The 24,861-nt window shown below is 37.8% G+C and overlaps 3 protein-coding genes across 4 annotated transcripts; 2 read left to right on the top strand and 1 right to left on the bottom strand.

The window, feature by feature from the left end:
* Positions 1 to 356: 356 nt before the first annotated feature.
* On the top strand, positions 357 to 7,228 carry LOC117636850 (E3 ubiquitin-protein ligase MBR2). Of its 2 annotated transcripts, XM_034371554.1 has the most exons (7): positions 357 to 640; positions 2,403 to 2,472; positions 2,704 to 4,485; positions 5,137 to 5,187; positions 6,243 to 6,341; positions 6,417 to 6,560; positions 6,676 to 7,228. In XM_034371554.1, exons 3-7 carry the CDS (start codon positions 2,785 to 2,787, stop codon positions 6,805 to 6,807), a joined length of 2,127 nt encoding a protein of 708 aa, XP_034227445.1. In that variant the 5' UTR covers positions 357 to 640; positions 2,403 to 2,472; positions 2,704 to 2,784; the 3' UTR covers positions 6,808 to 7,228. The 2 variants fall into 2 exon arrangements, with proteins under 2 accessions (XP_034227445.1, XP_034227446.1); XM_034371555.1 differs by lacking the exon at positions 2,403 to 2,472.
* A 3,431-nt stretch (positions 7,229 to 10,659) lies between these two features.
* LOC117638504 (transcription factor bHLH95-like) lies at positions 10,660 to 13,080 on the top strand. The gene is made up of 3 exons (XM_034373619.1): positions 10,660 to 11,073; positions 11,738 to 12,178; positions 12,988 to 13,080. Exons 1-3 carry the CDS (start codon positions 10,660 to 10,662, stop codon positions 13,078 to 13,080), a joined length of 948 nt encoding a protein of 315 aa, XP_034229510.1.
* Positions 13,081 to 17,755: 4,675 nt separating this feature from the next.
* On the bottom strand, positions 17,756 to 19,445 carry LOC117638186 (U-box domain-containing protein 26-like). Its single transcript, XM_034373316.1, has one exon. The coding sequence runs from the start codon at positions 19,240 to 19,242 to the stop codon at positions 17,992 to 17,994; it is 1,251 nt and encodes a 416-aa protein (XP_034229207.1). The 5' UTR covers positions 19,243 to 19,445; the 3' UTR covers positions 17,756 to 17,991.
* Positions 19,446 to 24,861: the final 5,416 nt, after the last annotated feature.

Raw genomic sequence — 24,861 nt, 5'->3', positions numbered from 1 at the left:
TGCAACTCTAAATTAAAGCCTGACAGGAGGTGGAGACGACTGACCGTATAACGAGGGGAGCTTAGCTCACGACACTCTTGCCACAAAGGAGCACGCCACCTCCTGCACACAAAAAAATTATATTATTAAATTAAATTAAACAATTTATAATTATATATTAATAATATTATTAACTGATGTAGGACCCACAACGAGTGCATGCAAGCTATGTGGACATCGAATTGGCTGTGAGTACTTGGACCCAAACCCAGCCCCACCCATGACCCACCCACCAGCAAAAATCTCAAACCATCATCAACATTCAACATTTCAACGTTTCAACATTTACATTAACATTACTCTCTCTCTCTCTCTCTCTCTCTCTCTCTCGTGTTCTCTCTCTCGTGTTTATGTTCTCATCAGCTTCTCTAATTTCTCTCTCTCATCCATTGCTCAGTTGGGCTTTGTCGTATTGCGGGTTATCTCTTTCGCAGCAGTAAATTATTATTATATTATACATAAAGATGAGAAGTAGTAACTGAAGGAAGAAGAAAAATCAGACTCAGAGACAGAGAGAGAGACAGAGTGGGAAGCGTATTCTCACCATTTGATCCCTGCCGTTTCATCTGTGATCTCATCCTCCTTCTCAATGTCTTCTCTGGTACTTCTCTCTGGGTTTTGACTATCATTTCTTGTATTATCATCTTCCATTTTCAGTTTTATTCCCTCTTTTTTTGTGGTTTTCATTTCATGCCAATACGATAAGAATTAGAGCGATCGGAGCCGACCCAAAGGACCCTGCTTTCTTTTCTTTAATACTATATGTTTTCTTCTCCCTAGGCGATTGTTCTTTCTGGGTTTGGTTTCTTTTTAGTTTCTTTTCCTGGGTTGGGTCATTTTGCTATCGAATCATTTAAAAAGAAATTAATTTGGTTGGTTTTTGGCAAACATTGCAAAGATCCTCAGTTGGGTATTTTCAGAAATAAGCCCAGTGCAAGGAATTGGCTTGGGTGATTTTTCCCAAGTTTCGCATTTTCATTTTTCTTTTTGTTGCGTTTTATGAGCTTATCATTTACTCTCCTACCCATATCATGGGTTGTAGGTTATGCATGGGAAGCATTACTATTGCAGATGTTTAGTCCTGCTTGCATTGTTGCTCGATTTATTATTTGGTAGTTTTTCTCTGTTCTTTTATCTTTTGAAAAGGTTTACTATGGACATTTGATTGAGGGCTATAATAGCACTTGATGTTGCATTCTTGTTCCTGTGGTGATTTTCCTCGGTATAGCTTTATAATTCTGCATCTCATTTGGGCTAGCAAATTGCCTCTCATTTTGTTTTTGTTTTGTTTTTTCTAAAGTTGTTGTTACAACATTCTGTTGGGTATTTGCAATCCCCCTAGAATCACTGACAAATCAATGGCCGTTTGTAGCAGTGACCATTGTTCTTTAGGTTGTGTGCACCACTTAGATTCATAGGCTGCACTGTTTCCAGTAAGTAACTTCTACAGAAAGTTTTCACTGCAACATAGCCAAGACAGAAGTTAATAACTGTCATTACATAATTTGACACATATGGCCACAATATAAATTGCTCAGAAGAGTCGAATTGAGATGGAATTTGAATGTAGGAATGGAATTGAGAGTGTGAAAGGGGTGCTCAGTGTTGCGAAACTCTCCTGGTAATCTTAGATCAAAATGGTATGAGTGACTTTAATGATAATGGAAGTAGATTTGTGTTTTCTTTAGGTATAAGCAGTAGTGTTTAGAAATTAAGTTCATTTTATTTAGTTTTTGTGGGTTAATTCATCTTGTGGGATTCCCCCCAAGTTGTAATTGAGAGACCAGCTTCACCAGAGTATGACCAAATTAAATTTGAGTGTGACTTAGTTTTCACGAGTTCAGCCAGGTTCTGACCTATCTTGATCGGTTCTTTCCACTAACTAAATCTGTCTGAATAAGTTTGAGTCCAACTTCTCTCTAACAAGGAGAGAATTGTACGGGTTAATTGGTTTTACTTATAATTATTTAGGGCCTAGTTATATTAGGATAGTTTAGGCATTTATTCTTATGGGGTTGCCTATGTAAAGAGGCTATTTTGTAAGAGGGTGATCTAGCTCTGTCGTATAATTGAAATTGATTAAGATTTATTGATTGAGAATCAGTTCTTTGTTCTCTTAGTTCTATCTATTCTCAATTTGTCCTACATCACTTTTTTTTTTCTTCCTCTCCTTTGTTAAACTCCTGTGACTGTTTAATTATGTAGTTTTACCTTTTGTTAGTATATTTGAGGCCAATTCAGCTGTAACTGATCTGCTAGTCGTCAGCCTGTCAGATGTGCCTGTCACTTATTTTAGTATATTAATGTTTCATGCACTTTCTAATTTTTGCCTTCATATGTTTTTTCTTTGAATCAATTTTCAGGGTCAGGGTTTTCAGTTGAAGACATGTACATAATTCAAGAAATTTATTCTATATCATCCAATCTCTGTTAGTAAGTAGATATAGGATGTTGCAAGAATTCACGTTCAGATTTTCTCTCTCTCTCTCTCTCTCTCTCTCTCTCTCTCACCGCCCCCTCCCCCCTATCTTCTAAATCCTGTTTTGTCCCTTTATTATTTGTATTTGAATTTGGAAATTGTTTTTGCAATTGTGTACCTGTTACTTTCAAGGTACCAGTATTGAGTTGAGATTTATCCTTTATACTGCTGTGCACATATTCCAGATCTTCCGGAGAAGTGTTTAATCCAAACCACCTGTAAATATAGTGTCATCTGCACTTTACAAGGTTTATTTGGTGAGCCTAATGCAAGGTCAAGGGAGTAGTATTGATACTTTCCCAGAAATCACAGAAGTTGGGCTGGGATCCATTTCCAACAGCACTGGTATGAGTCAGCAGACTTCTCTGAATAATATGCTAAATCCTGTAGAAACCCGGTTGTCAAGTTTTATGGTGACGTCTGGTGAGATGACATGTTTAAATGCCACTAGTCATGACTCCCAGACCTTGACTGGTTCAGGTGGACCTAGCTCTAGATTGAATCTGGAAAACCCAGTTGATGATGATGGGATGAAAATGGAACAAGGTTGGTCATCTTCATATAGTGCTTGTCCTGTGATTGGTCAAAATTCAGAAGAAAGACGAGTTGAACAAAATAATATCCTTTTCCCTGGGCGAGCTATCAGTGGCAATCAGACTCAAGGTGGGCCTTCTTTTTCTCAGGGTTCTAGCTCTAATTATATCCCTCAGAATTCCGATCTAAATGCTGGATATGTGGGAAGTAGCGGTAATTGTGAGCATGGTATGGAAGCTAATGCAGAACCTAATCTCTATAAGTCAAGTGGATTAGAAACAGAACAGACATCTTCTGGAAGTGGTTCACCTGATATTGTTGGGACTTCATCAGGAAGCTCTGATTATGTGGTTGGTGAAAGTGATGGTAATCCAGGCTCTTCTTTCGGAAATTGGGGTTCATCCTGCAAGCGAAAGGCCCTTGAGGGTACTTCTGGCCAGGCTTATCCTGGTGGGAGTTCTAGCTCCTTTCCACAAGCTGAAAATGGTGCTTGGAATACTGGTCCTGCTCGTTATAATCCTTCTAGTAATTTAAGTTTATCGACACCCTTGCGTAATTCCCCTAGCGGTAGTCCGTCAGAACAGCAGAACTCAAGATCGAGGGTTGGTTTGAGACTTGGAGCATCTGATACCTTAACTTCATTAGGTGTTACGGGCAATGCAGAAAGCCCACTGAGACAATTTTTTGCTAGGGGGGTTTGTACTGGGCCTCAGCAAGAATCTGCACCATCTAATTTATCATCACAAGGGAGATCAACAACTGTAGCTGCAACAAATTCGGGTGGTCCCCAAAGCCAGTTTCCTGCTATACATATGAGCGGTTCGTCTGGAAACCTGCTTCCTTTACCTTGGAATGGTGCTTCCAGTTCAAGAGTGGGCAGCTTATCAAGTTCTCTTATGTCTGGATATAGAGGTGCTGAGCTAAGAGAAGAAGCAAACTTAAGAAGCATTCCCAGAAACAATGTGGAGCATTCCACATTCGCAACTGCCACTGATATGAGAAATTCAGCACAGGATCCAACAGGTTGGAGTTTGGCACCTGGAGACATAAGCACTTCTGTAGGTGCGCCTTCCTCTTCAAGAATTGGCTCTAGTTCTGGCATTCGTTCTTTGCCTAATCCTGCATGGATCCCTCTCAACAACCCTCCAACCGAAAATCATCAAAGAGTAACAGAATTTTCTCCTTGGTCTTTGTTTCCATCTTCTGATTCTCAACCTGGAGGTCATAGTCATTATAACCCGGTACCTCCAAGAGCTTCTGCTTCCTCTCAGGATTCAGGAAGTTCTTCTGGATCTAATAACCAGGGTCGTCATCTACCATATCCTAGGTCAGCGTTCTCGGTGGACCGGCAGGGTGATGATGTTCTTAATATGCCCCATTCACTACGGGCATTAGCAGCTGACATTGAAGGGAGGCGCCGACTCATATCTGAGGTTTGTGCTCTATATTTCTTTGTCCTGTTTTTCGAGTTTACTCATATATTCTTTATAGTCTGTATAACAAGGGTATGCCATTTTCAGAATTGAGTTTGCATTCCTTTTTCTTTTGAGTTGTGCTATTTCCACCTCCCATTACCCACCCCATTTTAAATAATTTTTTATTACAAATTTACCAGCACAAAATTACTTTAAAGGGCAGCATTAGGAGAAGAGGCCAGCGTCATAATCTGATTATCAAGAAAAAAAAAAAAGGGGGGTTGGAAAACTGTTCATAGGGTGGGTGGTTGAGTTGTTAAATTAGAGGTTAAAATTATTTTGTATGTTCTCAGGGAGCTACTTCTGCATTGTACTGCTGCATTACCGTAGATCGTATTTATCTTTGACCTCTGACTAGCAAAATTAAGCTGTTCTTTACCATTTTGATATTTGTTATATTCGTATTTAAGACATTTTTTTTGTTGAGGATCAGTTTTATGGTTGGATATGGGGTTGAGGGGAATTATTTAGCATACATCGAAAAATTCTTGCCTCTGATTAGAGAGATTATGGCATTAATGCTTTCAATTTTTGTTCTTGTATATCCACTAATTTTTGCAAGAACCATTCCCTCTGGAACTAACAATTATAATTTACTGTGTGTACCAGATTCGTCAAGTTCTGAATGCTATGCGCAGGGGTGAGAACTTACGAGCCGAGGTTTGCTATTGACCTCTACATCAATTTCTGTTTGATTTACTAGGAATTCTATATGTTCTATTGCAACTGCTAAGGTAGTTTTGGTAGCTGGCTTAGGCTGATAGTCATTGTCTTTTGAGAAGTTCAAAAATATGGAGGTAGAAGGTTAGATGTCTTAGATTCAAGTTTTTGGTGCTGCCTATGCTTTGATTAATTTAACATTAGATTTTTCATCCATGTGTACATTGAAGTGCCATAGAACTAAACAGTGAGCTTTGTTTGTGCTAATGGAATTTAGTTATTTGCAATTGCAATAATTAGTGGCTCCTAGGCCTTCATATTTTTTAGGTCTATTGCATTACATCTGATTCTGTCTTCTTGTGGAAAAAAAGCTGTGGTAATATCTTCCAGCTTAATTTGCCATAGCTATTTCTGTATAATGAGACTAATGAGACCATATCTATGAACAGGTTTAGGAATCTGTTTTTAACTGCTACGGTGTATATACCAGCTTGAATAATGGTGTACTGGCTGTGACATGGAGAAAACCCGCCAAAATGATTTTAGTACAACTATATGTAGCTAACAACTTTCTAATGCTATGTGAAGCTGTTTAGTTTATTTTCTTTTGCCCTCTGGCAATAGATCTGCATGCTTTACCAGGTGAACATGCTAACCAACGGAGAACTATGTCCTATGAAAAAAACGTAGCAAAAGTATGGTTATTCCACCATTTTTTGTGCGGCACATTGGACATTGTTCTTTGTGCATGGGCATTATATAGGATTTTCTTTTGAATAAGTGCATAAAATATCTATATAATCAATTATCTTTAATCTCCATGATATAGATTATAATTTGATTGGTGTGGGAGAAAATGGCATGCGGGAAGAAATTATACGGTTGTGGAAAAATAGTTTGTGAAACTAACAATTATTAAAGGGAGCATAATTAAGCTGCAAGCAAATGGGTTTGTCTGTGATTGTATATGTTTAGCAAGGGGAAGAACGCTTAGCTTATTGCTATATACAACAGATTGTATATGTTTGACAATCGAGCTTCGTATGTGATGTCAGGATTATATGCTCTTTGACCCTTTCATATATCATGGCATGGCTGAGATGCACGACAGGCACAGAGACATGCGCCTTGATGTTGATAACATGTCTTACGAGGTAAAATGGGGGCAAGTATTTTCCCATAGGTTTTTGCTTCAAAATTGTTCCCATAACTATACTGTTGGACAATAGGAACTGTTGGCACTGGAGGAACGTATAGGAGACGTTAGCACTGGACTGAGTGAGGAGACCATTGTGAAGTTAATGAAACAGCGAAAATTTCTCTCGGTAACAGCAGAATCCTCAGCGGATATGGAACCATGCTGTGTCTGTCAGGTATGAGCTATGTGGCTATGTCTATCCCCACAAGAGCACAGCTAGTTGCTTTCAAGTACTTCATGCAGCTGATTTTCTTATTCTTGTTACCTTGTTCGAACCCTTATCGTGGCAGGAGGAATATAATGATGAGGATGATATTGGCACACTAGATTGTGGGCATGACTTCCACACCAAATGCATCAAGCAGTGGCTAATGCAGAAGAATCTGTGCCCGATTTGTAAAACGACAGCGTTGCTTACTTGAAGGGAGAACCATCGATGCCCAAGCCTGAAATTTGATTTTCATGCTGCTGTATCATTAAACCCAAAAGTTGGGTGGAGAAACTAGTCCTCCCTTCTGGACTGAAACTGGTTTTATTTGTGCATGGACTGCATGGTTTCATAAAAAGAGGAAAGGGCAGCCGTGACTGAAAAAAGAAAATAAAAAGAAACTTTGCTGCACCGGTCCTAAAAGGATTTGTTTATTGGCTACTGAAGGATCCCTTTTATTTATTTGTTTTAATCACCATGACAATAATGAATATATTGGAATAATACTTCTGACATTATGAAGCCTTTGCCATGAGTTTGGGAGATCGAACTGTTTCATTATTACTCGTCACATGCAGAGATTTCATTTTAGTTTTGTTCTTGTTTTGTTTAATCAAATTGTTGTCCCGATCTCATTAGTGGATCTTGAGTTTCAGAGATGGGCTTTATCATTTTCTAGCTTTATCATTTTAGTCCGATTGGTGTTGAGCATATGCTTACAGTGTTTGCCATTAGCTCACTTTTGTTGCCCACAATTCTTGTCGGATCAGAACTATGATGTTGCTTTGGTGATTCAAAAGTCATCTGTGTAGAAGGAAACATTTACATTAAATAAATTATGGTCTTTTTTCGATGTTGGAGGGCTTGTTTGCATTGATAATTGGATCAATTCAGGATGAGAACAAAAACAACAGAGGAAGTTGTGCTGTCTAGTAAGAGAATGCAGCTGGGTTTTGCAGGGAGATTTGGATGAATTCAGAATGGAAGAAAGAGATAGCGTGAAATGGAATTAGTCACAGAGGACAATTACCCTTGCACTTGAAGTCCTGTGTTCGAATCTCCCTTCGCTTGTATTAAAAAAACAAAACAAAACAAAAACAGAGGTTTAAGAAACTTTTTAAGTTCTAAAACCCATCTAAATGAATCTTTCTTGAACGCGGAGATAATAACCTACATGGGTTATACAAAATGAGGGATTTTGATTTGAATTTTTTAGTGTAAATTGTTTACTAAGGATCCTAGAAAAAGCATATGGCTCCAATGATATGAATACTAAAGAATCGAAACCAACTTCCTTTACATTTGCATTAGATTCACACAAGTACAAGCCCTACTTCACCCTCAATCACCTGGGCCTGCTCCAAGTTAGCTGAGAGACAATCAAACAGTCAACTTTATCCCTTCAGTATGAGGAGGTTTGCAGGCTAAAAACAACACCTGATGTTCAGCAGCTTTATTGCTTTGCAGTCAATTTACCATTCAGCAGCAATCATCACTATAATGTTTGTTTGTTTGTATTTTTTTAAATACAAGAAAAGGGAGAATTGAACTTAAAGACCTCGGGTGCATGAGTAAAATATTACTCTTAATCACTAGAGTTACAAGCACCTTGTTCTAGTGGCACACAATCACTATATATCAATCCATAATCTTTATGATTTCATTTGTTATCGTCATATTCAGGGCCTCAGGTCTCATTTCTATAGGACAGAAAATCAATACACCCTTAATATATTAAAGAAGTCTAATAATTCTCTCTCCCTTCTTAACCTTATTTATCTCTTCATTCAATACTTCCATCTGCATTCTGCACCAAGTTATTACAAATACACAGAAAGCATCAAATTACTTGTCCTTTAGCACAACAATATCCATGTCTCTATACTTCCAATATTTCTAAACTTCATAATTACACTGAAGCTTTGCGGGTAACAAAAGTACAAACCATGCAAGATGATCAAACACGAAAATAACATAAACTCTGCAAAGCTTATCTGATCGTATAAATACGGAATATATATATATATATATATGAATGTTACAAATGGGAATGAATAAAAAAAACAAAAAATTAAGCTTAATATATACATATTTATGGGCTCTGCTTCTTTGCTCTCATGCTTTTTTTTTTTGGACCTTTTTTATATTGAAAAAAGCGATATTATATACTCACACACACTACACAAATACTAGAACTAGAAAGACCTTTCTTAGGAGGAGCACTAGTGGATTCTTTGCCGCTCTTATGCCTGTTTGTGAAATGTGAAGAGTGAAGAGGGATAAATTTTAAATATTGTTTAAATTTCTGAATAACGGCCATATATATCAGCCAGCCAGCTAGGCCATTGAGTCAGTAACCTTCTTTTTACTGGTTAATATGAATATGATTACGGGTCCAACTTTTATCCTTTAACTTTATCAGCATCATCATTATCAAGAAGCTACCATATGCACTGGCTCTTGCCTGCATGCAACTCTAGCTGTTTACGTGTTGCGTGAGTAACACAATTGTCTTTCAGTTTTAGAGTTTTTAAAGCCCTATAAATTCCAAAAGCCACTAAACGACATTCTCTGCGTGTTTTCCTAAGCAAACTGAGCACTATTTCTTTCATTTTTTCTTTTTCTTTTTTCTTTCAGAAAAATACAGGTTTTTTTCTTTGTTGGTCATTGTCACTGAAATGAATGCTGTACACACCATGAGAACTGAGAAAAGTTCATACTTCTGGCTCCTAGGGTTCTTGTGAATTAGGTTTCTTATAACTTGTATATTACATTAGGGTCTAGGGTTTCTTACCTTGTATCTTTATCTAAAGTCCAAAAATACATCTTGGATTGGATTGTTTTGAATCAGCCTAGATTGGTTTACCTTATTTGGTTAGATATGCATACATGAAGAAGTTGCCTCAATTGACCCCTTGTTAATTATTAATAGAAACTGCATATATATATTTCTCATGGAAATTTAATTAAACTCTTACCATTTTCAATGTTATTGACTGATTTAATGGTAATAAAAGGGGTATCTGGCAGTCAATCATTACATTCATCTGTAACGCTTGCATATTTTCCAATTAATTATGGAAGTATACTCTTTTGAGCAACATCAAGAACCCTTAAAAAAATTACATTATGTGTGCGTTTTGCCTTGAGAACCACCAAATAAATTTAGGTAGGGCAAGTACGCGCTTTCTGACAAGGAAAACAGAAAATTTGATGTAATTTGTAAGGTGGTTGAGTTGCTTAAACTTGGCTTCTGAAATTTGTTTGGGCATATTACAATCTTGAACTTAATCACCAGCATGAGGTCATTTGCTAGGCCAAGCAGTGTACAAGGGGGTCACTAGTGGTGTTGTTGGGAGGCTACAATAATGAAACGATACGTAGTTAAGAGTATGAGACAATGTCAGATACATTGGCTTGTATTGCGTCGAAACGACACGTAGTTACTGTTAATGGTTCCTACGTAAACCACATTGGTGATGTAGTAAAACCGTTATTTTTATGATTTTCTTTTAAGGTAATTAAGTGCAAAAAATTCACATCTTATTTCTCCATATCTAGTGCAGAATTGTAACGGCGCATTCATAACTGTATGCATGTAAGCAAAATGGTAAGTGGTTTCAGAGACCCATATCAATACCAACTCAATATTGTTGAAGAACTCTAAAAGAACATTAATATGAAAAGGTTTTGATGGGAGATGAACGTGTCTTTTCCAAACCAGGAAATGGAATTGTAGAAATTTGAGAGTGAAAGGTAATTTGGTTTTGTGTATCAGGTGGTTTTGGGGCAGGTGGGGTCTGGCAAGTACCCTTGTGTGGGTCCCTTGAAAACACATAGCTAAAGCTATCCGTTTTTTGTTTTGAAGCATAGTAACGGCATGGCCTTATGATTGTATTTTGGGCTCTTCCTTGCCAGCCAAAACAGCTCTCTTTCTTACACACACACACCCCCTATTCCTTTGCCACCTTTTTAAACGCTTCCTCACCCCCTCTCCCTCTTCCATAGTTTCTCATACCTCTCTCTCAATCTCTCTCTATCTCTCTATATCTCTGTGTGTGAAGCTATGTCTGAAGGGGAAACAGGAGGATTCTCAGAAGGTTTTTTGTGGGAAAACCAGTCGTGGGCTAATTTGTCAATTAATTCTGACAACTCAGGTGGTGCTGGTGATGAAGATAAAAATTTGGGGACCAAGGAGGAGACAGCTGTGATGGGAATTAGTACAGAAGGTCATAATCAGGTACCGCCTGCACCCGGTAAGAAGCGGAGGGGAGGAGGAGGTGTGGGGAAGAATGGGATAATCAAAGGAAGTACTAGTCCTGCTGACAGAGGAAAAGGTACAACTGGTGCATGTGATGGTGGTGGTGGTGGTGAGTCAGATGACCATGAGATGCATATTTGGACAGAGAGAGAAAGGAGGAAGAAGATGAGGAACATGTTTGCTAATCTTCATGCTTTGCTTCCTCAGCTTCCTCCTAAGGTAATAACCATAACCATTTACAGTTTAAAGGTTATTAATGAGTCTAATTTCATTTTGCACCTCTCTCTCTCTCTCTCTCTCTCTCTCTCTCTCTCTCTCTCTTAAGTGTTTAGAAAGGATATCAAGCAGTGAAACTTTTGGTCTTTATGAAAAAGAGAGCCTTTCTATTTGCGTTTCCCTATCAAAGCTATGGGTAGCCTTTTTGCATATAATGGGCAGTTAATGAGAAAAGCTTCCTTTCTTTTCTCATTCATTTTTTTTGTTGGTCGAATTTCTTTTCTCACTCTTTTATTTCTCCCTTTCTCTCCTTTATGTCATAGCTTTTGAGGAGAATCGCACATGTTTTAACTACTGATTTTATGGGTCTGAAAAAAAAAATTAATTCTTTCAACTATCCGGTTGAAATAACTTCCAAAGAAGAAAATGGTTTTCTCCAGAAAGGGTTTCTCAGCAATGGCTCAAAACTTTAGATGCCAAGATCTAACCAAATGACAAAAGAAAGGAAGGTTCTTAAATATGCAATTCTAATTAATTAATTAAATGTTTGGACATGTATGAATTGAAGTGAAACAATGTGATGAATACTATAGATGCACCAATTCTCTTATTATTTCAATAGATTTGAACAACCATAGATCTCTAATTATTTATAATGTTCTTATAGGCTGACAAATCCACAATCGTAGATGAGGCAGTGAACTACATCAAAACCCTACAGCAGACTCTCCAGAAGCTACAAAAACAAAAGCTAGAGAGGCTCCAAGGTGCCACAACCATCAATTTCGATCCATCAATTCTCACCCCGCAAAATGTTGCCTTTGGCTCGAGAGAGGAATTCTTAGCTAATCATGGGTCTGCGGCTACAATCAACCCTTCGAATTCACTCTTAACATCGCATTGTGGTCCTGTGAACTTTCAAACATGGACTACACCCAATGTCGTTCTGAACATCTGCGGCGATGAAGCGCAAATTAGTGTGTGCTGTCCAAAGAAGGCTGGCCTCCTTTCCGCCATATGCTTCGTCTTGGAGAAGTATAAACTTGGTGTGATGTCGGCTCATGTTTCCTCCGACTGCAATCGCAGCATGTACATGATTCAAGCACATGTAAGTTTAAGTTTTTGTTCAATTCTATCTCATTATGATGCAGCTTTTGTGTTACTCTAGAGTCAATATGCAGAACCTACATTTTTTAGAAATTTAATTAAAGCACTAGCTGGAAAATGTTGCATGACTTTGTTCCAGCTAAGTGTTTTTAGTGACTGACTACATAATATCCCATGGTGTTGCATGTAGCCGTGATAGATATACATCTGGCGGACTATGCCTCTCTCCTCACATGACTCTCTCATCACGTGACAAGTCATGAGAAAGATTTAGTAAGTGTATATACCACCGGGATATGCAAGTTTTCTTCTAAATTAGGAGAAACACGACGGTGTACTCATCGCACTTCTGCATTACTAATTCATGGGCTAAAATATGGATAGACAACATGGTTGATATATATGTCATGGACCTAGGTATAGCATTAAATATAGATATGGTACGACTATCACACCGAAGAATTGCTCCTAAATTAGGGTTGGAACCAATAAGTTGCTCTTGCTAACTATACACTTCGAAAACATAATGAAACCATAATTGCACTATGAGGGTTTCATAGGTCTATTGATAGAGCATTTACCTACACACTCAAAGCGAGAGTTCAACTTTTAACCTCCTCCTAGGTTTCAAGCATTCTGGTGAAAAGCAGTTTTTGTCCATGGAATTTTATTCAATATTTGAACTGTTGAGTTTGTTTAGAAAATATATTTTCTAGCAAGTCGATTTGTAATGCTTAGTATACTTAAAGTTTCATCGCAAAGTTATAATATGTTTTCAGTTATACCTAACAGTAGTGTTTATTTTAGCAGGCAAGAGGAGCTCCCGATCAGTTTCTGGAGACATTTCCTGCAGATGAAATATTCAAGCAAGCTGCAGCAGAGATAATATTGATGCTCTCTTAAGAGAGCATCAGGAACAGCTTCTCTCAGATTCGTCGGATTCTTTAAGTTTTCTCTGATCGTATAGTACAACTGTTCGGATCTTGATAGCAATGTATGCATACATGTCAGTTGTATTTGCAATTGCCCTTTTCTCCTTTGTATGAATATGCATGGTGAGGATCTTTTTTAACAAATATAATTGGAAATGTATGAGTAGTGAATATTGAGCAAGTTACTATTAGTTGGCGATACTTCATTTGCCCTTTTAGATACTTCGCTCAATAATTCATGTAACGCTATATTGAATATACTGTATAAATGTATTGCATAAATTATATTCAAAGTAAAAGTAAGACAAAATCACTCAAAAATAATATTTTGGAAATGTATAATATATTATGAAACACCCCACCCTTATATGTGAGAAATGAGAGGATGGGGAGGGGCATGGGGAATGGGGCGAGTACCTCAACCCCTACCCTTATACCCAACCTGGTTCGGAGACAAAGCAATCTTCATCTCCATCTCCCTAGTTGATTTTCTATCTCTATACCTCCTCATTTGTGAGGTACTTATTGCCGAATTTAGGTGTAAGGGAGAAACTTAGCATCCCTACTAAGATCGAGATCGCTATTTTTTGGTGGTTATACACATGAACAAATGGTCTCTTCTTTGAGTACTCAAGGATTTTTATGCGTCTCTATTAAGGTGACTTGCATTTAGTGGCTTTGATACCATATTGAATATTCATTCTTGTTCTAAATAAACCTAAAATAATAGGGGAATATTAACTTGCAAATTAACTCTGCCTTGGTGTATCTTCCCATTGCAAGTGATATGCCTAAGGTTTTAGCAAATACAGGGAAGGGAAAGTTCCTGGAAGATGCAAGGAAACTTCCTCCATGCATATGATACCAAAGTTGTGGGTGTTGAAGAATATAAGTCCAGTATCAGAAACTTGACTAAATAAAAAATAAGATATAATAAATTGTTCTACTACTAATATCACCGAGAGGTCTTTTGTGATAAAATCTCATACTTACTGGGCTTTGTAGGTGGTTAAATTGGAGACAATATCAATGTTGCTAGTAATGGGCCAATGGCCCGTTTCTCTGAAATTTAACATGGTATCAGAGCGGGTTGATTGACTGATCCTGAATTGAGCCTTTACCCTTACCCAATATGTGGTGTTCATATGTTAAGCTTGAATGTTTACCCGTACTCCTTACTTAATACGTGATGTTCACGTGTTCGGCTTAAATGATTGACTTCGATGTGGACTTGGCTCCACGTGTCATAAGTTTTAGTTGGACATCGAAATAATTTCCATTGACACAGTGTCATAAGTTTTGTCCTTCAGGAACCTTAATTCATACAATTTCTTACTTATTAGGCTTGCATTACATTAATACTGTCATACCCTTGAGTCACTCTTCTAGGATTTTAATCTATGCATTGTATTATCAATGTATTCAACTTGCAATCTTCAAGATTTGCATTGTATTTAATAATTCATTTAAATGATACAAAATGAATACATATCAGGATGATTCAAGCCGTTCTTCTAAGACGGTCTTTTGTACATAATGCAAGCCATTCTTCTGGAACAGTCTTATCTATTCATTTGGTCACCACCGAAGATGATGTACATAACCTTTTACCTACTAGAAGCAAAATACCAAAATATTAAAAGGAGTACAAGTGTGAAATAATACAAGTATTGTTTACATTCTTCGGTATGAAAAACTTTACTCAAAGATTCTTCAAAATCATGTTTGCTCAACAAATATAATGGAACGATTGATGATCTAGTTATATCTTGCAAGAGTAAAAACCATAATTCAATTTCCTATGTCAAAAAAAAAAAAAAAAATCCAAAGTTCAAACAAGGATTTGTTCTTCATATGAAAGTTCTAAAGACACAAAATCCTCTGGAAACAGAGAGTTATAAAAAGAAAGAAATATACAAAAAATCTTGATTTTGATCACAATGAAGGTAAGCATCAGGGAAGAAAATTGATGAGATAACAGACAACAAACTCTCATTTCAACTTCATATATTGCCTTTGTAAAGTCTGATTGGAGTAACTATGATTCAACTTCATTTCCTCCCACTTTCTAAAAGTTCAGCTTTTCAAAGGCTTTACTTAAAACTCTTAAAATGATATGAACTTCTAGTTCATATTTTGAATGAACATGAGTAAAAGAAACTTCAACTTCCCTTTGATCTTATAACCAAGAAACCTCTCTCTCTCTCTCTCTCTCTCTCTCTCTCTCTCTCTCTCTCTCTCTCTCTCTCTCTCTCTCTCGGTTTCTTTTCTTCTTTTCTCCGTTGGTGTATCTTCCCATTGCAAGTGATATGCCTATTTATAGGCTAAGGTTTTGGCAAATACAGGGAAGGGAAAGTTCCTGGAAGATGCAAGGAAACTTCCTCCATGCATGTGATACCAAAGCTGTGGACTCCACCTTCAAACTTTTACAACAATCCTAAAATTATTAGGTGAAGAGATTTATACAAAACTCTTAGCATACTTTAGAAGCCAACAGAGAATTGGGTTAGAGGGTGAATCAAGTAAGAATAGAAAATAAATAACTATTGAGTTATTATTAGTTCATTACAAGGGAGAAAGAAAATATCAAATCTTTATGCAAGTAAAAGTTACTAGATCCAGATTGCCCAAACTGCGCCCAATCAGTGAATGGGCCGCAGTTAAAGATCATGGAGCAAAATCTCTACTAGGTGACTGAAATTGCCTTGGACCAGTTCTTTTGGGCCTAGTATTTGAACCAGTTGAGTGAAATTAAGAATCGGCCAAAAACTTTGTTCTTTGTAGAATATAGAACACATTTTTGGTCATTGTGTGTTTCACCCGAAACCACATTTGGTCACTTTATGCTTTCAATTTTATCAATTTGATTCACATCCTGAAAATTTAAAAGCATGAGACATTAAATCATATCGAGACTCAACAACTTGCTAACTAGGCGAGCATGCTCTCTACACTCTCTACATTGATGTAGAAAGCATGCTCGACTTGATGGATCCCGATAGAATTGGAGTAAACTTAAGTTCATGCAACTAAGACCTAACCATGAGAATAAATGTACCTGTTAGAGTGAAACCAAATGAGTTTCATTTTTGTACAACTTACAAGTAGGTAGAAGTTGGAATGAAACCTAGCTATTTCATGCTTACTTTCCCCTCCATATTTTATTGGTCGAATCTTTCCAACAATGATGATTGTTCTACACAAGTTTCTCTAGCTGATAAAAGAAGAGAGCTGTAGACCAATGCATTATAAACTTATTGTAAGTTTTGTTCTCCTTCACGCGTGAAAAGGAAGAGTTGTTGAAGTCCATGCATGTTTGCTTTAAGCAGTGTAGTCCAAATCCCACACTGAGCAAGATCAAGAAAGAAAGAAAGAAATGATTTGTAAAAATAATACCGTTTGACTAAGCATGTCATTATCTCATTGAGTCAAGTACCTTCAAATCATATTCATCTTATTATGTCCTCACTGGCGACCACCCAAGATATCGTGGATCAATATTTCTCAACAACTCCAAACTAAATTTACCCTTTATAAAAAACAAAGGGAGAGAGAGAGAGAGAGAGAGAGAGAGAGAGAGAGAGAGAATAAAGCAATGGGGTAAGAATGCCCCTATATATTGACAAAGTTAGAAGACAGAGACTTTATAGTTTGGGACCCAAATGCTGAAGTATCATAGTGTTGGGTGGACAAATTGAATTCCCATCTGTAGTTGTGACTAAAAGAGTAGCAAACAAAGTTGGGTTGGCATGTGAGCACTAGTAGCCATCACAAGCACAAAGAATAAGAACCAAGCCATGTGATTCCATGCTTTTATTCCCACAAACATGTGAACATCATCTTCTCTACTTTTAAGCCACATATATGATAAATCAAGAATGTTCTCCTACCATACTTATCTTATCAAATAAATACTTATATCACTGGTTAAATTGTTAATTTAAATTACACGTCTATAACCAACTTTTACGGTCTAACAAAAATAAATTTCTTATGTTGTCAGACAGTCTAACTTTTGAAAAGAGTTATTAGGACCCGACATTGTTAACTTGCCAAAATTTTGCTGTACACCTTTAGCATGCACGCGTGGGGCAGTAGCCATCTTTGGAAATCTAGAGTCAAACCAAACAGAAACTTAACCTAACATCTATTTGATTTGTTAATTGGGCTTTTATGGGCTTAAATGCATGTGTTATTGATTTCCAACAATTTGAAACCCCAAAGGGTAAGCCTAACCAATTAAAATTCCACAAACAAAGAAGCCCAGTCAAAGCTTGTCAAAACAAACAACCATTATGCATGATTAGATGTGTCACCAAATTGTTCAAATCAGTCAATTGAGAAACAGGGTGACGAATGGCAGTCACCAAATTCATATTATTCATACAAGGATTCTCTGCCGCTCTTGTTTCTGATTTGATTTTTAATCCCAACATTTGTTTACAAATTCAATTTTTATATTACATTAAGTGTCTCCGTCACGCAGTCTTATTGGAGTCTTGACATGCCATTCACAACCGTCTCAGTCATCCAATCCCTTGTATCCCTTATTTTCGAGTTTGATTTCCTTTTCCGTATGGTAGTACATTCGTTTTTCTTTTCTGATGAAAAAATTTAATTAATTAAAAGATTCACATACAAGAACATATCTAAACTTTTCTGTGTGCTTTTGCAACTTCGTTTAATCATCTAAGCAAAAATCCTTACATACAAAAATACACAAAAATTACAATTTCTTTATATACCAATAATCTACAATCCCAATTTTCATCTCTCTTTTTTTTTCACTTCCCTTTTTTTTTTCTTTTTTTTTTTCTCTAATGACAATCTGAAAAATTGAGATTAAGAAAATTAATGAAGAAGAAAACAAAAAAGTGGAAATTCAAAATGGTACCACGAGCTCGCTGCAAACAAAATCATCAGAATTCCCAACTGAATCCTCGGGCCACGAATCCCGAAGAAGCTTCAGCAGCAGCTGGGCCTTCCGCTTGGCCCGGTCCGTACAATCACTCTGCACCAGCAGCAACAGCTGCGTCAACACTCCCGCCGCCACGGCGTCGTTTTGGCTCTTCTCCGACGCCGAGCACAGCGACAGCAGAGCTCCGGCAGCGTACTCCGTCGCCCGGTCCGAGATCTTCAGTATCGTCTTCACCAGCAGCGGCACCGTCAGCGCGTGAGCAGCAAACGCCGTGCAACCGTCTGGGACTCTGCAGAGCAGCTCGATCGTCGCCAGCGCGCGCTCCGAGTCGCATTTCTCGAAGTCGGCCAAGGTGTTGATGAGCGTTTCAGGCGCGCCGGCCGATACGGCCTTGTTTCGGGTCTGCTTCACCAGGCACAAGGCGAAGAGCGCCTTGATTCCGATTTTGAGCGCGCGGGGATACGCGATTGGGTTGCGGAGAATCGAAACGACGCCTTGGTGGATTTCGTCGACATTGCTAATCTCAGCTCGTAGCTCCGCCGTCCGCGACCCGGCCAGGACGTTCTCGATCAACGCGGCCGAGTTGACTCGGACCTCCATCGACGAGTGCTGAACAAGCTGGGCCAGGTACGCTACCCGGTCCGGGTTCGACGCCACCGCTGCGCAGTCGGACTCTGGGAGCGGGAACAGAACGAGAAGCGCGAGCGCCTCGTGAGTCAACTCGGAAGATTCCGAGCCGGTATCGGCGAACACGAGCTGAACGAGGATTTCGCGGGAGTTCTGGGAGGAGATGGTGGAGCGGTTCTTGTCGAGGTCGCGGGCGAGGCCACGTAGGCGGCGAAGGGCGGAGAGCCTGGTCGGGTACGGGTTGGAATTGGACGCCGATTGGGTGAGGAGATGGCGGATGTGGGTCGGGTCAGCTGGCTGTTTGGGAGTGGGAATGCGCTCGACGCCGAAAGAGCGGTTTGCGACGCACCAATCCTGGATAAGGCGGCGTAGGGTGTGGTTGGGGATGAGAGTGAAGTCGGAGAGCGGGGCCCGCGTGACGGGGCAGGTGGTGTTGCCCGTGGCGACCCACGACTCGATGCTGGGGCGGTCGTAGGTCTGCCCGGTGCTGACCGTAACGGGGTCGCGCATGAGCTCTAGCGATATGGGGCACCTGAAGTGGTATGGTATCTGCACCCCCAAATCCAACGGCTCTAAACTCCCAGGCATTTTTCCCTCTCTCTCTCTATCTCTATATTTGTCTCTCTCTCTCTCTCTTTCTGTGTCTGTGTTTGTTACTAAATCTGAGGGCTCTGCAAATTCTGATTTTTGGGTTTGGCTTAGTTACGCTTTGCTTGCTAGGGGCTTTTATATTGGACCAAGTGGAACAGAGAAACATACCCAGCAGGGCTAGAAGGGGCTCTCTATCTCTCTCTCTCTCTCTCTCTCTCTTTTTCTCTCTCTGTGCCTACATCTGACTCCAAATTGGCCACACGTGTGGTGTATTAGGGAAAGCTGACCCACCCAGCCTGACCCTGGTTAGGTTAAGGTTGGGTCAAAATTGAGATGGTGCGATTGGACTAGACTGGACTGGGGTGGGACCCATTCCTCTTTCTCTTATTAGCCAGCCCTCCAACCCCAATCTAAAATCTTACTCCTGTTTACATCATGGATTTGTTTAACGTGCGGCTGTCATTGTTTTAGGAGATTGATTGGGTAATGAGCATCATTCACTCATTATGGGTGGGTAGTGGTCTTTGCATTCATGCCCTTCCTCTTACACAAAACTTCACCATCCATCCCATCCAATATAAATATTAGATTATATAAAGTCTAGGGTTGCGGTGCATGTATATCAAGTAATTGAAGTTGATTTTTCATGTGTCAAGTAATTTAATAGTAATTTTATGCCTAACATATTTTCACAGCAAGACGTTCGTGTTTATAGATTTGACTATATTTACATTTTCTAATAAAAATTGTTGAATCGAACCAAAATTTGCTGATTTTTAATTGTACCATGAATCTCCTAGTTACAAGAGGATTTTTTGCTTGTACAAGATTATTGAGCCACTTTTATAAGTTGTTATTTCCTTTTTTATTTTCTATGTTCTTTGTACATTTTTGCTCAACTCCTAACTAACTGTTAAAACTTTTTTAAAGGAGTTTAAATTACCTCATAATTGACCAAGAAATTGAAGACAAATAATGTGAATATAGTTTCATCATTGAATACTTGTGTGAACCATAAAATTGAAAGACTTTGTTGGAAAAATCCAACATAATAAAAGCCGATTTAATAACGAATTGAGTGGCATGTTAAAAGCTTTTGAATATTTAGTTGAATTTAAAATTCATGCTAAAGAAATGAAACAACCCATCTATAGGCTCTTAAATACAAGCCGCTTTAGGTATAAGTGAAGTGAAACTTACATAGTTTTACCTGCCTTACGAAAGAGTAGGTGATAGGAATTTTCCTTATCTATTACCCAGAAAAAGAGCGGTGAAGCTCACATTGCAACACAAAGAAGGGAAGGGCACAAGTGAAGTGAAACTTACATAGTTTTGCAAGAAACAAAATATATGGATTTGCATGGTGATGAATAGAGATAAGGCAAAAAGAAAAGGGCAGAAGCAGAAAATAGGTGGTGGATCAAACTATAATTAGGTTTGAATAGTGTGGCAGTGGGGGCAGTCAAAGGTCAAAGATGAACAGATTAGAGAGATGAGAGAGAAAGGAAGAGGAATTTGCGGGTCCAGGGTGTCTCTCACTCTCCACAAAAATTTCGTCGTGTGGATAACATCAACAGGGTAGGTTGCTGGACTGGTGGGTTTCCATAAGAGAAACGATGTTGATTAACTGGGCCCCACCTCTACCTTAACATAATTGGCTATAATTCCTCCTCACAGTGCTGGAATTTGGATCTACTGCTGCACGCTATTCATTTGCCACCCAATGTGAAAAATAAATTTAAAAAAGAATCTCGTTTTTTATACTCAAAGGTGAATGGCTGGAAAAAAAATTTATCAAATCCCAAATCTGTCACGGTCTACAAAGTTCATATCTTGAACTTTGGCTTCCACACGTAATAATGATTCTAGAAAAATTTGGAATTTGTGGGTCAACTTAAGAAAATCAATTATTGAATTTGTAGGGGATTTTATGCAATTGATCTTTGATTTTCTTTATTTTTTTCTCGACATCCTTTGGATTATGTCATATAAATCGAGAGTCGCTCTCTCGTTTTAACATAAGAAGAGACAAAAGGCATCTAGGGTTTCTTCAATGTTCATTGGATTTCTTGAGTCAGTTTTCTAGGTTTAGGATTTAGGTTAACTAACCATATTAGTTAAGAGTTCAAAGAGACACAATTTGACTTGATTTAGTTTAGAGCTTAACTGAACTAACCATATCAGTAATGATTCGGTCAAAAAATTACCGACCCAAATTAATTCCTATCTAATTATTATAAATTTAAAAGGAAGCCGACATATGGATAATACTCACCCACATCCCTACTCTGCAATATTCCAATTTTTACCTTCTTTTGTAGTTTCAAAAGAGGTCTTCCTTTTCTTAGGATACCGCAACAGCATCAAAAATTCAAGTAAAACATGTTCGGCAAACTCGTGCAAAATAACAAGTACCTGGACAAAAAAAAAAAAAAAAAAGTACTACCAGTGGTTCAGAGTGTGAACCTTTTACTTGCCTGATAAAACTGAGATAAAGATTCAGCAGCACTGACCAAGTTAGAGTCAGAGATGAACACCAAACGGTGTCATTTAGCGGTGGCCACGCCAAACACACACGGGTGGTTTCTACAGTGCGCCCCACGAGCCATATGAGCCCACATTGGTGAGTTGGTGTGACCCTCTTGTCCCTGGTCAACCCGGCACACCCTGCTCGCCGGTCCACCGATATTTTTACTATTTTCGGTGCCTCAATTTAATTAAATTAAACTTCTCTCTCTCTCCCTCTCTCTCCCTCTCTCTCTCTCTCTGTGCACGTGCACTTTTACCTCGCTGGCACGTGCTGCCAGCTAAGATGAGATGAGAGGCTCTTTTATTCTTTTGACCGCATGCTTTGACACCAGGGTCCATGTACGGTTTTGCGAGCCCCACCTTGTAATAACTTTGTCCCATGGCTTCCGCCTTCACACGTGTAGGTGTGAAAACGTGAGATTAACATTCCTTGTAATTTAATTCACATTTTTGAGATATATTCGAAATTATTTTATAAGTATGTCGGTATGTGGATACATTTGATATTTTATTTTATTTTTAGAACAAAAAAATATGGTATTATATTATTATTGCAAACGATAAACAAGTTACATGATCAATAATCAAGAGGAAATATACAAATCAATTGAGGAGTTTGGAAGCAAGTTTTAACATAAAAGAGAAAGGGGCAAACAATGGCATAAAAGCTGACAAAATAGAGATTCTCAACATTTTACACAATTGATCATCTTTTTCATAATTTTGAGAGGTGTCGTTTAGAAGAATTTCTTGTAGGGTTGATCTATAGAGAGGATTTTATTTTGGATAAAAAAGTGATATAAGTTTATTAGATCAAATGGAGAGTACAAAGGAAAAATACTATAAAGGAAGTCATCCTAACAGCAGTACAGCGGGCATGAACAAAACTTTTCAGTGACATGAGACAGCCAAAAAACTAAAATGATATCTAGGGCTAGTGAAAAAGAGTTTTGACATGCAAACTATAGATCACATGTTTAAACCCCGATAGCACCTTGACTTTCAAGTTAGCTCTAAGTAAGTAGGTTAGGTTATCACTAAACTATGCTTAAGAGCACCTAATTATTGCATTTGAGAGATAATGTGGGTGATCAATCCATTACATTACTGTAGACCCTTCAATAAACCAGATCTTAAAAATTCCTTATTGTCAAAATATAAAGTGGAAAATAAAAAGATAGTGCTTGCTTTTATTCTTTGTTATTGTGAATGAATGCATATAAGATCGTCAACCTATGTTTTAAATTCTAACTTTATTTAGTCGAAAATCTGAAAAAAGAAGAGCCAGAAATCATACTTTATTTTAATTTGTTTTCTTTATTAAAAAGAGATTTAACCCACTAACCACCCTTGTTCCTATATATCATTGTTCTGTTTAAGTGGAGGATCACGTAAAGAAGCATATTATTATTGTTAGATTACTATAGCTTATACTAATTTGACTTCATTGTCACATCAGAACCAAAGATATTCATCTTTTAGGTGCAATATTTCTATTATCCCAATTTTATATCCTATAAAGTAAAAAATCCTACCATAAAGCTCTCCTAATGATATAGACTGTTAGACAACATATATCTTCAATCCTCATAAAGTAAAGTTTACAATCAAACAAGGTACTCAATTTATGTGGTTAACGTCGTATTAACTCATTAATTGATTTTTTTTTTTTTTGCTCTATATATTATTTTTTTGAGAGAATTATTGATAGGAAACATAACTAGTACAAAAAACAGGGCAATGTCGTTGGAGATTAAGCGTGTTTCTCTACTCATACGAGCTCAGTTGTCGGTCTAACTGAGTAGCCTTACATGCTCAACCGCAAGCGAGAGTAGACACCTAAAAACTATATTATTTCTACATGCATAAGTATCATTTTGTTAATTAATTAAATATATATGTTATATTAATTGTCAATTTATTTATTTTATAATTTATATTTGAAATTTAGTCAAATTCTAACTAAGAAAGAGCTTCCTCTTTAAAGCAAATGGGATTTTTGACACTTGTCAAATTCCAAAATAAAGAAGTAAAAAAAAAAAATCAAGATAAAATAAGAGTTTAGTAAAATTGACAAGTATCAAAATTTCAGTTGCATTGAAAAGGAGCCTCCTCAGTTTTAACGAGCCAAACTTTTTCCGTGACGATCCATTCTCCCCCATAACTAAGTGTGAATCGAATCAACCTTTTCCATTAGCATAAAAAAGGATTCCAGCATATTGCTTTCATGCAATTGCTTTGGTTTTTGATTCTCTATTATCCTAATGGTCAACAGATCTTGTTTATGTTATGGGAGCAACCATTCCCCCAACTAATTTAATCCAATAATTAAAGTAGGGAACCAACTAATCAAATCTTTCTTTACAATAATAAAAATTCATTAAGAAGCCCAACTTTTAGTGAGATTAGTTTACTAATTTCTAAGGGGATGCGTCCGAGAGGCCTACATGTCTCGATAGTGGATGAGTTGTTCATAATCCACACATTAATTATAGATTAAGCAGCTTGTTTCCAACCCCTAAAAATGATTCGATTCTAAATTTTTAGTGTAAGCTTAGTTGGGTTTGTGATTAGACCTAGGGTTCTTGTCAGCTTTGTGGTCCTATTATCCTATCAATCAAATAATTCAATCCACTTTCCACGTGGGTGGTCCATTGTTGCACCACGTGTCATCTTTGATTGTGATGCTGATGTGGTCCATCTATGTAACGTCTATTTTCGACAACATTTTTGTATGTGTACATAGGGTTCTCAATTCGTGGCCCTTTTGTTTTCGCCCGAAGCTACAAGACACCTAAGTGTGAACATTCAAATTTCAACTCATTGAGAAATGGGTGATTGGATGCCACGAGGGAGGTTTATTTTCTTTTGTTTTTGTTCAAAAAGTGAAAAAAAAAAAAAAAAAAGTTATATCCTTTTCGGTTATTGGCAAACACAAGTTTTCCTTCCACACTACTTTTAAGAACCAATACCGCAAACCCATAACTGTTTTTTTCCCTAATTTGTACAGTCATTAGGAGTTTTCACGAGGATGTGTCAACAGGGATTTAGTTAAGTAGAAAATGACATTACTTGCAGACTAGTAAT

This window comes from Prunus dulcis, chromosome 8 (assembly GCF_902201215.1).
Source record: "Prunus dulcis chromosome 8, ALMONDv2, whole genome shotgun sequence".
Taxonomy (NCBI): domain Eukaryota; kingdom Viridiplantae; phylum Streptophyta; class Magnoliopsida; order Rosales; family Rosaceae; genus Prunus; species Prunus dulcis.
This window is presented reverse-complemented; position numbering and strand designations above follow the sequence as displayed.

Coding starts and splice junctions, on each gene's coding strand:
- LOC117638504 (XM_034373619.1), top strand. CDS start 10,660: ATGTCTGAAGGGGAAACAGGAGGATTCTCAGAAGGTTTTTTGTGGGAA. Junction 11,074..11,737: donor TTCCTCAGCTTCCTCCTAAG/GTAATAACCATA, acceptor ATGTTCTTATAG/GCTGACAAATCCACAATCGT. Junction 12,179..12,987: donor TGTACATGATTCAAGCACAT/GTAAGTTTAAGT, acceptor TTATTTTAGCAG/GCAAGAGGAGCTCCCGATCA.
- LOC117636850 (XM_034371555.1), top strand. CDS start 2,785: ATGCAAGGTCAAGGGAGTAGTATTGATACTTTCCCAGAAATCACAGAA. Junction 5,188..6,242: donor GTGAGAACTTACGAGCCGAG/GTTTGCTATTGA, acceptor ATGTGATGTCAG/GATTATATGCTCTTTGACCC. Junction 6,561..6,675: donor AACCATGCTGTGTCTGTCAG/GTATGAGCTATG, acceptor TTATCGTGGCAG/GAGGAATATAATGATGAGGA.
- LOC117638186 (XM_034373316.1), bottom strand. CDS start 19,242: ATGCCTGGGAGTTTAGAGCCGTTGGATTTGGGGGTGCAGATACCATAC.